At 40.7% G+C, this 17,272-nt stretch overlaps 1 protein-coding gene and 1 pseudogene across 1 annotated transcript in view; both read left to right on the plus strand.

Moving 5' to 3' along the window:
- The window catches only part of LHFPL6 (LHFPL tetraspan subfamily member 6), a 263,948-nt gene that overhangs the window by 218,941 nt on the left and 27,735 nt on the right, over nucleotides 1–17,272 (plus strand). Inside the window, exon 3 of the mRNA XM_033234557.1 lies at nucleotides 9,613–9,711. Within this exon, the coding sequence (XP_033090448.1) occupies nucleotides 9,613–9,711 (99 nt within the window). The remainder of the gene's footprint in view (nucleotides 1–9,612; nucleotides 9,712–17,272) is intronic.
- Nucleotides 16,581–16,789, plus strand: LOC117098655 (annotated as a pseudogene).

A 17,272-nucleotide genomic window follows, 5' to 3' on the forward strand; every position in this document is an offset into this window, starting at 1 on the left:
TTTGTTAAAATATTTTTGATAGGTTATCAAATGATCATATTTCTGTTTCATATTTTAGTATTTGAATAAGATATGCTTTCCTTGGCTAACCTTCTGATCATAACCCATTTCTCATCTTTATACCTCCATGTGCTCTTTTTTGCACAGAAGCTTTTTGTGTGCCAGCGCTCACAACCGGGGTTCTCACTCACTGATCCCCAGGAAAGGGATTTGCAGGGTTTCCAAGGGCCCATCCCTTGTCATTAGTCACAGGCAGCAGTGCGAGTCTTCCCTGTGGCTAAAGCAGTGTCAGTCTTGGACAAATGGTGACTGGAAATCTGGCTTGATCTTCTGACCCGTTCCTCCTTCCCATTTACACAAAGGGTTCAGTGCATGTGTGGCTATGGAAAGTAAGCCCAGAGATAGGACAGTGAACACTTGGGGATTTGGGAGGCATTGGAGAAGAGGGGTTAGGAGCACTGGCTCAGGGCTCAACCTGGATGTTTGTGCCTGGATCTACCACTTGAGTAGATTTATGAGCATAGGCCTGCTTGTGCAAGCTTCAGTTTCCTTCACCTATTAAATAGGGGCAATGATTTTGTGTGTGTGTGTGTGTGTGTGTGTGTGAGACGGAGTCTCGTGCTGTCACCCAGGCTGGAGTGCAGTGGCGTGATCCTGGCTCACTGCAACCTCTGCCTCCTGGGTTCAAGCGATTCTCCTGCCTCAGCTTCCTGAGTAGCTGAGATTAAAGGCATGCACCACCAGCTAGTTTTTATATTTTTAGCAGAGACGGGGTTTCACCATATTGTGCAGGCTGGTTTTGAACTCCTGACCTGGTGATCCATGCACCTTGGTCTCCCAAAGTGCTGGGATTACCAACATGAGCCACTGTGCCTGGCCGATATATTCTATAACTACGACCTGGTATCTGGACTTCAAAAACACATGTGTACAAAAACACATTTTTCTGAGAGTTTTAAAGTACTAAATAAATAATATTACTACTATTTGATATTTAACAAATACTGTGAATGAGTGAGTTGGATGCAAGTAAACATAGAGTGTGTGGCCTTTCAGGACATGTAATACTTATAAATAACTGCAATGTAAGATGGTCAGCCTCAATTAAAGGGTAGAGAGTGCATGAAAATAGCAGCTCACAAGAGAGGCAAAACCAAAGCTCATTGCTGAGATGACCAGGAAAGGCAATGTGTTGGGGCTTCTAGACCTTAAGTGGTAGTATTTTCTGAACATTAAAGTAAGCAGTGAGAGTGTCTCAGTCAAAGAGAAGGGATTTAACTTCCAGAGATGAAAAAGCTCGAAATGTAGTCAAAGAACCCGTAGTAGGTGTGGTAAGTCAGGGATCCCCAGTCAGAAATGCCTTTGAGACTGGCCATGGCACCCAAGCAGTTAACAGGAAGACCAGGACCTGGCTCCAGCCAGCCACTTGCAGGCTCTGTATTGACATATGTTTCAATTATTCAAGAGATACAAGAAATCTGGACTTAGAGATGCTAAGTCCCACTTAGTAAAACATGATGGTGGTCAAATTCAACATGTGTCTGGTTGAACTCAGATTATAGGTGGAGATTGTATGACCATGGAGTGAACTAATGTCCAAGCATTGGGATCATGATAGGTAGAAAAGAGGCCTGGTCTGGGATCCAGGAGGCCCGGTATTAATCTGAGCTCTGTGTCCTTGGACAGGCTTCTTACATCCTCTGTGCCTCAGTTTCCAGAAAGCACTTTGATAGGAGGTGTGGTTTACTAGAACCCAACCAAACCTTCTTTTTTTCTTGTAGATTAAAGAATGTACTCCTTGGGTTTTCAGGGTCTGAAGAATTACACTACTGACCCCTGCTCTTGTTCCTTCCCCACCACTGTATTTGTTTTATTGTTACATTTCTTGTTCTTACATTTTGTAAAGGGGCCATTATCTAGGGATGAAAATGGACAAAACTCGTGTACATTAATTAGCATATGGAGAATTTGAGATGGAAACATGCCAGCCTCTTCCAAAGAGAAGTCCAGATAACAGGCTGCAAGATTGAGCAGCTTTCATGAGAACAGTAAAGAAAACAATTTCCCTCGGTGCTTATTGCAGAAAGGAAGATAAAGGAACTGGAGGATGGATAAAAGTATCCAAAACACATAAAAGATGAATTGATGGGAAATACTGGTGTGACCACTCAAGGGGCCAAGGGTGGAAAAAGTCATTCCATTAAAAAAAAAAAATAAACAGTGGAAAAAGAATGGAGCCACAGTCATGGAAAAAAGTGAGATCACATTTAAAAACTTTCAAGATTGGCCTGGAAAAAATAAGGCTTTATGAGTTTAACATGAGGACGCTATTCTTACCACCTGTGGAGAGTAATTGGCATTGGCTGACTAGAGGTTTGTTTTGCCTTCTTGGCAGGAGCTGAATTGTTATGTTAATCGTCCGCTGGCTAAGTGTTAAGTACTGTGTTTGAATAGAAAGAGTTTTGCAGAAGGGAAAATTCCCAGCCCCAGGTTCTTATTCTGACCACTGAGCTCTTTACAGACTTCAGACTTCACACACTCAAATTCAAAGAAGCAATTAGTATCATGGCCGATATTTCTAGCATTTTGTGAAATCGAACAGAGTTTCTACTAGGAGCTCTCCTGCAGGTGGTTTACGGCCAGAGTGTATCCAGGCTCAGGTTTGGGCCCAAGGGCCCATTTGGAGCTAAAGAACAAACTTTGATCACAACAGCATTGCCCACCTTTTTTAAATTATCTATGCCAGCTCTTTTCCATTCACATTGGCTTCTCCTTAGAGGTCATTCCACTGACTTGGCTCTTAAAATATTGTAATTGTCCTTGAACAGGGTGAGCCCCAAAACCTCAGGGCACTCAGGAGGAAATGGTGTGGTAGTCAATGCACTATTAAAATGAACTTTTCTAAATTTAAGAATTATCAAGTCATCTGTTGGATTATTGCTTTTTCTTTTTTTAGTAGGCAGCATCTCTGTACAATCCTAAAACCTCTTTAAAAACAATCTTCCTCGTGGCCTTTTGCCTCTAGATTGCTGATTGCAGCAAGGTGCTGGTAGAAACTAAAGATTGAACTAATTTGCCATAATTTGTGATTGACTTATGACCCCTTAAAAGTTGCAAATCTTTCGGGTTGCTGAAATAGATTGCTTCTTAATTGCAAATGAGCTTGTAGCTGCAAATGATCTCACACTTCTTCCTGCAACCCACCTTGATTCCCACCTTCCTCAGGTTACTGACTTGCTTCACAACATCTTCCCTCGCTTTCACTCCTATGCACAAATTTCCAAAAGGTGTGATACTGTGACTTTTTTTATGTTGTTTTTTAAGGCAGTGACAAAGGAATTTGATTGAAATTAAGTCCATGTGGTAACCACAAGGTTTAGAAGTCTAATAAAGAAAATCCATGTAAATAATATTAAAGCTTGTAAGCTAGAGATTCTAACTGAGCCACTTACAGAAGCAAGTTACGCAACTAGAGGTCTTAAAATCTGTCAGGTCACTAAGACATCATTTGAGCAATTACTTCAAATTCCAGAAAATTTTCTGAGCTCCATTTCTGCATACCGTATGATACCCAAGTGGTATCTAATTCAGGGATTTCTAAATGGTGCTTCCAACAAACATTGATTTCCACAACACGGGCTAAGATTTAACACTGCTGGAACTGAACAATGGCAAATTTCTTCCATTAAAAAGATGTTCTCAGTTTTACATTTAATTGCTTCTACTTTACTTTGCAAAATAGTACTTCAGTATAGACAACAAAATGCTAGTTGACTTCAGTCCCCTCCCAAAAGGCAGTTAGTTAACATTCGAAGTATCCTTTTCAGAAATCTACATTTCAGGAGACATAATTAGCCTGTTCCATTTCCTTACCAAAGACCATACCACAGACATGCTTAAAGGCCAAGCTTTAGAATATCACGATCTATACTTGCCCCAGAAGTTTAATAATTAGCGTAAATTGTGTTTAGAGATAATTTTTAATTAAGGAAATGGATGATGTTCAAGAAATATGGTGGGGTGTTAAGATCAGTATTGGCTCTTCTGCCCTTGTGTGAGTGGGTATGTACCAGAGTTTGACTGGTAAGAGAAATAACTCTAGATATTACCAGCAGGAAGGGATGTAGCCCAGAGATTTAACGTTTTTTGTAGACCTACTAAGAGGTCTGAGAAAGTGAAGGTCAGAGAAGCTGCTTTGAAGAATTCAGGAAATCAGAAAGTGCTGGGATCAACGGAAGCTACAGCTGATAATCCACCCTTAGAGGGTGATGAGGAGGGGGACACCTGGAAATCACTCCCAAAATGTCACTGTCTGTCTGCAGAAAGGCTTGCCCCTGGCTGCAGGTGTGAATGTGAAATACCAGTTTATCCCTTTTATCTTTTATATTCCACATGAGAGCTTCTTATTGACACAGTATGACCCAGAACTCCCACTAGTGTATGAAATATAGTTTCCTGGCCTCTAGCCCTACCTAAAAGGAAGAATTTTAAAGAACAGTGATGATTTTGATTGTTAACAAGCACTATTAGGCTTAAGGCCTAAGAATCTGACAAGTCCAGCATTCTTTTAAAATGTGTCTTATATCTAGCACAGCCATCCTCCAGTAGAACTACAGTTATGGAAATGGTCTGATTTACGCTGTCCAGTATGGTAGCCACTAGTGCCAAGTGACTGTCGAGCACTTGAAATGTAGTTGGTACAACTGAGGGATTGAATTTTTGAGTTGTATTTAATCTTAATTAACTTACATTTAAACTTAAGGGGCTATCTGCGGCTACTGGCTACTGCATGGGGCAGTCCAGGTTTAGCGCTCTCTCTTTGGATCTGTACTCCCTCTCCACTTCCATTTAATGGAAAATATTGTGGCCTGATCTGATTTAAAGTTTCCCTGAGCTGTCTCATAGTCATCTATTGTGTGTTGAAAATTTCATGTGAAGTCCTTGTTGCAATGACTATATGATGGAGTTGTGTTGGTCACGGGGGCAGGTCACTGGATTTCACTGAGCTTACAGAATTGATCTTGTGACTCTTTTTGGTGCCAGCTTACTAATCGACATTTGTTGCATATTTGGCCAAATTTGATCTGAAACTCCTTTTTACCATAACATACAGTGGTAGCAAGTTAGTGGGGAGGCCACCGAAACATCTGCCTACATATCCCTAATAATTGCAATAGCCAATTAGCCTGATCATACGGTTTGTAACATACATTTTTCTCCCAGAGATGTTTCTCAAATTTTTGGAGTCTGCAATTTTCTTTCCTGCTAGCAAATACCAGCAGATGACAAAACAAGAACTATATAAATATTAATATAAAAATTCAGATAAGCTAGTTGCCCTCCACTGAACAACTTTTTTAAAATGTGAGCATATGTTCATGGTATATTTTAAAAATTCATACGTGTACCACAAATTTCCTGTGTATAAAATTGTTCCTAATTTATATGGTTGAATCTACATTTCAAAGTAATGTGGCTGGGTGCAGTGGCTCACACCTCTAATCCCAGCAGTTTGGGAGGCTGAGGCGGGCAGATCATGAGGTCAGGAGTTCAAGACCAGCCTGACCAACATGGTGAAACCCTGTCTCTACTAAAAATACAAAAATCAGATGGGCGTGGGGGCACGCGCCTGTAATCCCAGCTACCCAAGAGGCTGAGGCAGGAGAATCGCTTGACCCTGGGAGTGAGCCAAGATCGTGCCACTGCACTCCAACCTGTGAAACAGAGCAAGACTCCATCTCAAAAACACAAAACAAAACAAACAAAAGAAAACCAAAGTAGTGTAACCCACCCTAGGTTTGGCTGCTTACTGGTAGAAAACCAGACAGAACACAAGAGACAAAGTTTGGTGGGAGGAAAAGCAGGTTTAATCGGATAACCAGCAACCTGAGAAGATGGCAATCTAGTGTTCTAAACACCATTTACATTTTAAAAGGTACCATAGGGCTTTTAAAGGGAAACTTGGTATAGGAGGCATTCAGGAGTAGTGCAGGGTACACGGTCTGTGTATCTTGTTCTCGTTAAATTGAACTAAACATGGCCTGAGAAAACCTCCATACTTCCACACGTAAGTCCTTGAGGATGAACCATAACCTGACTTAGTAGGTAGACTTAGTAGAAAACCTAATTTAGGAGTATGCTTCTGTAACAATAGCTGCATCTCAGCCACTCCCAGCAGCCACACTTCCACAACGACTGTGCTGCTGACTGTTCAAACCGTGTTCAGATAAGTCAAACACCAAGCTGTGACCCGTCCATCGTTTCTGTACCTCACTTCTGTTTTCTGTATGTCACTTTCCTTTTTTTGTCTATAAATTTGCTCTGACCATAAGGTATCCCTGGAGTCTCTCTGAATTTGCCATGATTCTGGAGGCTGCCTGATTTGTGAATTTTTTTAACCCTTACTCAATTAAACTCTGTTAAATTTGTCTAAAGTTTTATTTTCACATTCTGACGGCCATCTTGGGTAACTGCCTGTCTGGAAGTCTGGTTGGCATTATCTTGACTTTGATGATGGTGGGCTAATGGTGGACTCTTCCTAAGTGGGAGGATTCTGCCATGGGACTCCAGCCTGGTTTGTTTCAAGAGCAAGAGCATAATTAGATAAGCATGCATTGTTGGAGGGGAGTGTCTAGAGAGGGAAGGAATGAAGGGGTGAGAGGGGAGAGAAGGAAGAAAAAGAAAGTGGGTGATTTTTAAAACCAAGGTCCCTGGTTACAGTATCACAAAAACAGCCCAGAATTCCACAAAAGACTCTGACTGCTAAGTGTTCTGCCCCTTGGAGAGCCCCTGTCCTAAGTGTTCCTTCCATATGTAAAGCTCCTTTCTATTTAGTGTCCCAAAGTGACTAGCCTAAGACTGGGCCAAACTAGGTGTTTTCATGACTTCATGGCACATAGTTTTTACTTGTAATGAAAAGAACGTTAGAAAATAAAACTGTTTTTCATTTAGTTGTCTATCAGGTAAGGAGGAGATTACTGATAGCTTAAATCAGAAGTCCCCAACCTTTTTTACACCAGGGACCAGTTTAATGGAAGACAATTTTTCCATGGACTGAATGGAGGAGGATGGTTTCAGGATGATTCAAGCACATTACATTTAGTGTACACTTTATTTCTGTTATTACACTGTGATGATATAATGAAATAATTTTACAACTCACCATAAAGTAGAATCAGTGGGAGCCCTGGGCAGTCCCATCTGAGGGTGGGACTGTCCCATCTGAGGGTGATGGGAGACAGTGACAGATCATCAGACATTAGATTCTCATAAGGAGAGTGCAGCCTGGATCCCTTGCATGCGCATTTCACAATAGGGTTTGTGCTCCTATAAGAATCTAATGCTAGGCCGGGCGCAGTGGTTCCGTCATCCCAGCACTTTAGGAGGCTGAGGCGGGCGGATTGCCTGTGGTCAGGAGTTCTAGATCAGCCTGGCCAACATGGTGAAACCCCATCTCTACTAAAAATACAAAAATTAACTGGGTACAGTGGCAGGCACCTGTAATCCCAGCTACTCAGGAGGCAGAGGTTGCAGTGAGCTGAGATCACACCACTGCACTCCAGCCTGGGTGACAGTGCGGGACTCTGTCTAAAAAAAAGAACTGATGCCACTGTAGATCTGACAGGAGGCAGAGCTTAGGTGGTAATGTGAGCAATGGAGAATGGCTGTAAATACATATGAAGCTTTACTTGCTTGCCTGCTGCTCACCTCCTGCTCTGTGGCCCAGGTCCTAACAGACCATGGACCCATACTGGTTCATGGCTAGGGGGTTGGGGCCCCCTGGCTTAAATGTTACTATTTTTCATTTTTCTTGCACTTAAATACTTTTTGTCCAGATGCCTTTCTGCATTTGTCATCCTTTAAAAAAAATTGCTCACAGGATCGTCTCAGAAAGTGGTGCTTCCTATTAAGACCTGAATATCACAGACATGATACCTCATTGTTTATTAAACATTCATGGAATTCAGTTTGCACAAAGCTTGGCATCCTCATTAATAATTTCTTTACTTAATGGTGCCTAAAACCTGTTTGGAGTTGTCTTTAGAATGCTATACATTCTATCCTAAGGGAACAAGCCTAAGGAAATTGGCCACTAGGACATTTTGCCTCGTCAGCAAAAGATTGTATAACTGCTTTCTAGATTATTCTTCAGCTTCAACATAATTCATATTTATGCAGTTGCATATAGGACATCCCGGGCCTAGTGATTCACAGTTTCAGTGATTCTTTTAGCACTCCCACAAGTAGATGGCCCTCTGCATTGCATATAGAAGGCCCTTCATGTCGACCAAGGGGCAGACTGGGGAAAGCATTACCAGGGTAGGAAATGTATCAGGATGGGTGTGGGGGTGAGGGAGGCCTTTCCTTAGAGCTCCACAGAGTGGTTAAGGACAGGGATGGAAAGCAGCTTGCTCTCCCTTAGTTGCCTGTGAGGAAACAGATTATTTGTATGGATTACTACTGCTCAATTTATCCACCAGGGGTGATGGGGGTGGGGAAGAAAAGGAAAAAAGAAGGCCAGGAAGGGACTTGGTGCAGAAATATTGAAGACCTCCTCTCGTAGATACATTCTAGGCCCTGCCATCCTCCTCCACATTACCATATTAATGGATTTTCTCATTTAGGGGCCTCTCTCATTTAGCACCTGATAAGCCACTTCCCCCACATTAGACTACCTATCTGGTGGTCCTGTGGGTTCAGCACATTTGTGGTACTCACAGGTGTTGATAACTCCTGTGATTGACACAACAAGATCTCACTTTCAGATTAGCACACAAATTCAACTAGTGAGTGCTTAAATCTCATTTAGCTTCTTGAAAACCGTATTAGGCTTTGATGCAAACTAAAGACTCACCAATTGAAAGCTGTCAGCTCAGAGAGTGCTGCCAGGATAACTTAATTTATATTAAGATAAAACCGTCACTTTCTTCAGTTTAGTCATCAAAACTTTTGGTTTTAGCTGCAAGGGGTACTTAGATTATAATGAATGTCTGTCTTCCTGAGTCTTTCTGAGATGCGTGGATGCTCAGTGATTCTCCACATCGCACAATAATGGGCAGGACAGTTCAGCGGTTTGATGAATGTGCCAAGGCCATTCATGAAACTCTTTATGTTCTTTCTGCCCCTGGTAAAATTTGACAACGCTGAAACACTCTATTTTGAGCCTTAAATAGGAAACAAAAATCTAATGAATAATGAATGATGAATTTAGAATAATGAATAAGAAATTATTAGGAACTTTTGCTTGCTCTTGAAATCCTTGTTTGCATGGATTAATGGTGGAATTGGTTGGGTTTTTACAAGAATGATTTTAAAAGCTTCTGAATTGTGTTTCCTAAACAGGATTTGCAAGGCTTTTAATGCTTTAAAAGGCAAAGTTGGACCCAAACTGAGCTGTCAAGTTTTTGTTTTGTTTTTTTTTTTTTTCCTTTTACGCTGACTTGAAATTGTTGTTGGAGTCAAACTGACCTTAGATTGCTTAAAAGAGTTGTGGCTGGTGCTGTCCAAAAAGCAGACGCTATGATCTTGTTATATTGCTAAATATTGATCCCACCACCTTTATCTAGTGATGCAGAGAAGCACTGGTAAAGCCCTCTTCTTATCTCTTTGCAGGCTTGTTGATTGGTGCTGGCTGTGCTCTCTACCCCTTGGGCTGGGACAGTGAGGAAGTCCGGCAGACTTGTGGCTACATTTCTGGCCAGTTTGACCTGGGTAAGCTCTCTTCATAGATGGCACTCCTTTTAGAAAAAGAACCTTATCTGATGTTTCATAGAAGCAGACATTGGAAAGGGGACAGATGAGAAAAACCTATCTGGGTATTACAGCCAGCAGTCACGTGTAACAGTATAAATGTATCCATTTATTTAGTGAAGAGCTATTGATAATCTACTGTTTGCTTAGTACCATGATGAGTATTGTAGATACAAAGATAAGAAATGGCCCCTGTCCCGAAGAGTTTATACTCATTGATTACTTCATTTTTCAAAATCACGTATTTTTTACCCATTGCATGGGCTAAAAATAATTCTGTAGAGTTTGCAGTCTGAGAAGAGGCAGCAACAAAACAGTCAAGGAAATGATAATACAAGCTAAGCAATTCAAAGCAATTTCACATCAGTGGTCTAATAAGGCCACTTTGTCAAAGAGGTGAGAACGGAGTTCGGTCTTGAACAAAGTGCTACCTACGGATTATCAGGATTAGGTGGAAGCACCTTGCAGGTGAGGAATACAGTACACCAAAGGCACAAAGAAAGAATGGGAAAAGCTCATTGGGAGACCGCAGGGATTCCAGCAACAGAAAGTCGGGTCCCACTCTGATAAATGTGATGATTGGGTGAGAGTTTGCATATTGATAAAGGGCTCTTACCTCACAAATTTGTTTTTCTGCAGACTAATAAGAAAATTTCAGGTAGTTTTCACTTGTAACCATACTTATGTTGCAGTCTATAAAATATTTTGCAGAATACTCCATGGTTTGCATCATTTTAATTTGTAATAATTGGGTAATATTTCACTTGCTTGATAAACCTCCATTTACTTAACCATGTTCTTATTTCTTTCTAGCTGGGCATTTAGTCTATTCCAGTGTCTGTTGTTTTAAGACATGTTATGACGAGTAGTTTAATGAATATAAATGCTTTTCCTACTGAATATTTTCTTAGAATCTTTTTCTAGAATTGGTATTACTAGATCAAAGAGTATGAACCCATAAAACACTTAGCATTGTATGGGAAAAGAAATGCATTTCTATTCCCCATTGCTAGATTCAAACCTAAGGCTCCTATAACAAATGGCAGATTAACAAGAGAAAAGCATACAAATTTGTTTAAAATAAAAATTTCATGACCCGGGACCCCTCATAAAGAAATGAAGACTTGGAGAAGCAGGTAAACCAGTATACTTTTTATGCTAGGTTTAATGAGGAAGTGGATTGTTGTGGAGAAGTATGACTGGACAAACGGGGTGTTATCTAGTGGTAATAAACTATAGAACTTAGCAAGACCTGTTTGTTCAGACTCCTCTCTGTGTCCTTGTATTGCCGGAGGTAAGAACATCCCTCTCTTTTGGGTCTAGTGAGAGCATCTCTCCAATGATGGTCTTATGATCTGCTTCAGAAGAAGGTCAGATAATCCTTTCTAGGTTTTATGATCTGCTTTGGGAGAGAAAGGCAGCAGGGGAGTGTGAGAGAGACTTTCCTGCTTCTGCTGTTTTCTCAAATGCCAAGGTGCTGCATTTTAGGGTAGCATGTCCTGAAGCCCATCACTGTCAAATGATAGCAAATATATTTTCCCCTGCCATATGGATGGACAGACTGAGATTCTGACAATTAGTACATAGTCAGTTACTAACTTAGACATCTACTTTTTACATTAAATGTTTTAAGTAGAAAAATTGTGCGGGAACTGGTCTAATAGCAGTATTACTATATTCCAAATATTAATTTTAAATTTTTATGTTAGAATGTCTATGAAAAAAACTTCTGTTGGATTCTGAGAAAAAGGGACAGAAAAAAGTATCAAAGGTCTGTGAATTTGAAAATGAAAAAATGAAGCAATTTTTATTTGACTTCATGGATGACAACCGCCCTACTTCTGTCTAATATAATACTGGCTCTTCTGGTACAGAAGACTGTTCTAAATACCACCTAATTTGCATGGATAAAACAAATAAGAGATTTCCTTTTACCATTCTTCCCTCTTTGATGACAAGGCTTTCCTAAATCTGGTTTAGTTTGGGATTGCCATAAATGTAGAGAAGGGGAAAAAATGCTGAAATGCTGGCGTGCAAAGCTGACTGCCAGCTTTTTTTTTGGAAAGCAAACTGTGTCTAGGGGAGATATTTTAATACAGTGCTTGGCATTTTTCTTTCCCTGGTGTTTGAGGCATTCTTGGCTGTTCAACACAGGCCTCAACTTGATTATGATCCTGTGTGTGCTGACCTGTTGTTATTGTGTATTGCTATATTAATTAGCAGATGATAATGAAGTTCAGGTCCTGTTATTGCAGTTTTCATTACTGCACCTCAGTATTTTGTATGTCCCCAGCATTATGGAATAAAACTTTGAATGTCAAACTGAACGTTGAAAAATACTTGCCTCTTTACTAGTGGTAATAGTTTTTTAATGTTAGTATACACTCTAAAACCACCCTGGCAATTTAAAAAACTATAAAGTTGTTTTCATTTCTGATCACGTGTTTCTAAATTTCCTTAGATTGGTTGATGAGAGAAAAAAAAAAAAACTGGCATCATCCACAGATAACATGAGTTCTAGGTCCACTGCAAAAGTTTTTTGGAGTTTATCAAGGTCTGTTTCTCTAGGTTACTGTTATCTTTGTGGACTCTGTTATGTATTCTTTGAAAAGAAGACCTAAAGAGAAAGTGTGGCATAGAGATATCTCCTCGAGCCCATCCCACTTCACTTTCCTTTTTGTTTTGTTTTGTTTTGTTTTGTTTTGTTTTGTTTTGTTTTTGAGACAAAGTCTCACTCTCTCGCCCAGGCTGGAGTGCAGTGGAGAGATCTCAGCTCACTGCAACCTCCGCCTCCCAAGTTAAGCGATTCTCGTGCCTCAGCCTCCTGAGTAGCTGGGATTACAGGCACCCACCACCAGACCCAGCTAATTTTTGTATTTTTAGTAGACATGGGGTTTCACCATGTTGGCCAGGCTGGTCTCGAACCCCTAACCTCAAGTGATCCGCCCCACTCAGCCTCCCAAAGTGCTGGGATTATGGGCATGAGCCACCCTGCCTGGCCCATCCCACTACACTCTTTATGCTTTCTACCTTTTAAAAATCGTTACTGTTCTCCTGAACGCTGATGAAAGTTGAGCTCCAGTGACTTAGTGAAGTCACAAATTATGAAGTTAGATAGGGAGGGTCCCTGGACTGTAGCTGCTGAGCTTCAGCGTGAGGTCATGAGTGAACATTCTTGGTTAAGATGGCTCCAGCAAACACGCTGCTTGCCTCTGCCACACCTTGCCTCAAGGATTCTGAGAATCCAAGTTTGTTTCTGCCTCTTCGCAAAGGAGACAGCACGTAGACACTTCTTCCTCCCAAGGGTTGTGAAATGTTACTGTTATTAAAGCTCATGCCCTTCCTATTGCGGAATACGGAATACGTGTCTCTATTTTTGGCGTGCTGTTTTTGATATGTTGTTACTCTCTGATCTGGAGCATCCTGAAAGAAATAATTGCTTTTGCTCCTACATAGAAGATTATTTAAATAGTGCATTTATCTCAATTAGTCAGCCAACAAATATTTATGGAGTGCTTATAATGTACCAGCCCATGGGCTAGGTGCTGGGGATGTGGCCTCAGCAATGAGTAAAAAATGACACTATTCACTGCCCTCAGGGAACTTAAACTAGCAAGGGAGGCAGATGTTCAAAAAGATAATACAAATGTGAAGTATGTTAGAAAGGAAAAGTGTTGGGTGCTAGAATGGAAATTGTGGTTGTCTTGCGACATTATTCCACACTAGTTGGTGCGTCTAAGCCAGAGCTTGGCAAACACTTCTATAAAGGGTCAGATAATATCTTCAGCTTTGTGAGTTATATAGTCTCTATTGCAGCTACTTAACTCTGCAGAAAAGATAGATGGCCCCAATAGAACTTTATTTTTATTTTTTATAATTTCAACTTTTATTTTAGATTCAGTGGGTACATGTGCAAGTTTATTACATGAGTATATTGCTTGATGCTGAGATTTGGGGTACGATTGATCTCATCACCCAGGTAATGAGCATAATGCCCAAGAGTTAGTTTTCAACCCTTGCCCCCCTCCGTCCCTCCCCTCATAGTAGTCCCCAGTGTCTATTGTTGCCACATATATGTCCATGAGTACATAGTGTTTAGCTCCCACTTATTAATACAAAGGAGAACATGCAGTATTTGGTTTTCTGGTTTTATATTTACTCAGGATAATGGCTTCCAGTTGTATCCATGTTGCTGCAAAGGACATTATTTCATTCCTTTTTATGGCTGTGTAGTATTCCATGGTGTAGAATACTACATTTTCTTTATCCTGTCCACCACTGATGGACACCTAGATTGATTCCATGTCCTTGCTATTGTGAAGAGTACTTTGATGAACATATGAGGTACATGAATCTTTTTGGTAGAATGATTTATTTTCTTTTGTGTATATATATATATGTGTGTGTGTGTGTATGTATATATATATATATCCAGTAATGGGATTGTTCGGTCGAATGGTAGGTTTTTTTTGTTTGTTTAAGTTATTTGAGAAATCTTCAAACTGCTTTCCACAGTGGCTGAACTAATTTACATTCTCACCAAAAGTGTATAAGCGTTCTTTTTTCTCCATAGCCCTGCCAGCATCTGTTGTTTTCTGACTTTTTAATAATAGCTATTCTGACTGGTGTGAAAGGGTGTATCTCATTATGGTTTTCCATTTCTTTGATAATTAGTGAGGTTGAACATTTTCTCATGTTTATTAGCTGCTTGCCAATTAAACTTTATTTACAAAAACAAGCAGTGGAGCCACAGTTTGACAATCCCTGATCTCAGGCAAAGCATACCTCTGGTGTGCCAGAAATGGTTACATTTCAGCTGTGCTCATTTATTGATCCTTGCAGCTCTCAGGGCAGCTGATCAGGACCCAGGACAACTGAAGACTCTGCACTGAGCAGCTCTATCCAATTACCCTAATACCCTGTATACATACTACAGTTTTCTTGTTGGGTGGCAGTGGGAAGGAAGGTGGTAAGCACTGTGCCTCAGCCTTGGTCACCCCACCCCTGACACTGGCGTGGAAAGTGAAAGCTTAGGCTCATTTGGACCAGTGAGTCTAGAGGCATCTTGGGGAAGAAGGGACCCTATGCGTAAGGGAGAGGCCACACATTCCTGGCTCTCCCTCCTCTGGCAACCCCCTCTGACCATGGGGACCTGCAGGAGTAAGCAGCCTGCAGGAGTAGAGGGGGGCAGAAAAACCAGTCTGTGGAACAGCCATCCCTGAAGCTGGCTTTCCCTAGGAACAGCCAGCCTCACTGACACACAGTAATTTATTTCCATATTGGGTGATGTTTGAGGCCTGTTTACTCTTGCAACTGAAAGTAGCTGGACTTGTATTTAGTTGCTATCTCATATTTTAAGGGGACCTGACCTCACCTGGGAGCTTCCTCAGGAAGTATTATACAGGCAGAGCTCTCAGCCCTTGGAGGATTTAGGTAGGTAAAGGGTTTGAGTCTACATGTGGTTTGGGGTGACGTGGAGAGGTAGGTTGCAGGGAGGGCAGGAGGAAAAGTCAGGAAGGAGGCTACTTTATGTACTGCTTCCCTGTTTGGAAAGGTTTTAATTCCAAGTATCAGCCATGGCACAAAATAATACTTTATTTAGTTTAAGAGAGCAGGAAGAGCCTCCCAAGGTCAGAACATTTAAACTGGGTTCAAAAATGTAAGGAATAGTTAGGCAAGAAGGATTTCATAAAAACCTCACATATGTAGTTTTAGTATAACGTGTAGGAATCTGAAAAAAACCTGCTTGAAAAAATATCTCTTTTCCTTAGAAAGGAGAATTGGAGAGAATTTTTTTATATGCCTTAAAAACAATTTTATAATCCTATTGATTATTTCTTAAGCATTTTTATATTTTATTACATACAGCGCTCTGAAGCAATCTTGCAAAAGTATTCACTTTCACAAATCAAAGACTGTTACTCTGCTTACTTTTGGATCACACTAATTTATGAAGCAGCGAGGAGTAGGTGTGAATCCACACACTTTTTAAAACAGAGAAACAAGAGTTCAGACAGGCTGCATATTCTTTCATTTGTGGTTTAAGCAAGTATCCCATGTGATTTAGGTACCAGTGGTCAGTGAGCATACTTTGAAAAACAATTGTCCTTAGTTGTATAGAAAAGTATTTTTGTTTCGTACTTTGCCTCGCTTAACAAACATTCATCATGTTTTGTATAGACTACAATGCTTTAGGTTTAGGTTATAAAAGTCTGGCTCAAACAGGCCAAAACAAAGAGGGTGTGTGATATCTCTCATTATAGCAAGGCGGGAGCTAAGGTCAGCTACCGACGACTGGCCCAGGGGCTCAAAGATGTTTTCCAGGGACATGTTCAGGAAGAACTGTCTGTCGATTGGCTGTAACCATGCGCCATCTGTATGCTGGCTTCATTTTGACGTTAGTTCTCCCCATGGTTGTAAGTGTGTGTGGCACTTGTGGCTCTAAACATCGTTGTTCATGCCAAAAGGAGAGGACAAGCTTCTCCCCAGGAATGGAGTCAGCATCTCTCTCCTCACTCTAATTGGGCCAGCGTTGTCATGTGTCCACTCAAAGGGATAATGGCTGCCAGGGAATGCCACGTGCTTCTTATGGTTCAGCTTAGATGCACTTAGAGTTTTATAAGACTTGATTTTACTGAGAAGTAGTGGGATTTGTAAGAGGAAGATGAGATAAAAAGGAGAAAAGGCATTTTAGTCTTTTCTTTCTTTCGTCAGACTTCACTGCCTGTGGTCCTTCCATCAGTGCAGCCTGTGGTTGTGGACAGAGGGTCAGTCATGGCAGGTGTTAACAATGCTGATTTCATTTATTGATTTTCGAGAGAATAAAACAGATCGCTTCTCGACCTTTTGGCTAAGATCAAGTGTAGTATCTGAGAATAAAACAGTGTAAGTGATAAGAATACATAGTGTCACAGCATCTGGCACATAATAAAAGCCCAGTAATGTTTACAGTTGGACAGGACCATTTAAATGCATATTTGCTGATCAATCTTTATGCTGCCTTTTACATTCCACAACAGTGAGTTTGCGTTTACACATTAAGCATAAGGGCTTTATAATCAGGTTATCCAATTGATTTAATTCATGCCTCAGATTTATTCTCATCCACCAAAGACTTCTCTAATTATATCCTTGTGATCAAAAGTAGTGTTTCAATTAATTTGTCTCGCTATTTTACCAAGTAAATTTGAGTAATTATTGCTTTCGTTTTGCTATTTAATTTGATTAAGAAGCCATCAATGATTCCTGTTCTTGAAATTATGCTGCTGGCTTCTTAAGAGCAGTGCCATAAACTTGAAACTCAGAGCCTCCCAGTGTTGATAAAGATGAGAGTCTGTTTCTTCCAATTTTCAATCAAAGGAAGAAATCTCTTCTACTCTAATCTGAACAATGACTGTCCCACATCTCTTTTGACACATGTCCTTTAGCTCTTGACCCCTGACTCATGCTGTCTCGCCTCTCAAATCTAATCATACGTGAGAAAAAGCTGTTTGCAATTTCTGGCTAGGTCAGCTGGGTACAA

The sequence above is a fragment of the Trachypithecus francoisi genome, unplaced genomic scaffold (genome assembly GCF_009764315.1).
Source record: "Trachypithecus francoisi isolate TF-2019V2 unplaced genomic scaffold, Tfra_2.0 Contig01461, whole genome shotgun sequence".
NCBI classification, from domain to species: domain Eukaryota; kingdom Metazoa; phylum Chordata; class Mammalia; order Primates; family Cercopithecidae; genus Trachypithecus; species Trachypithecus francoisi.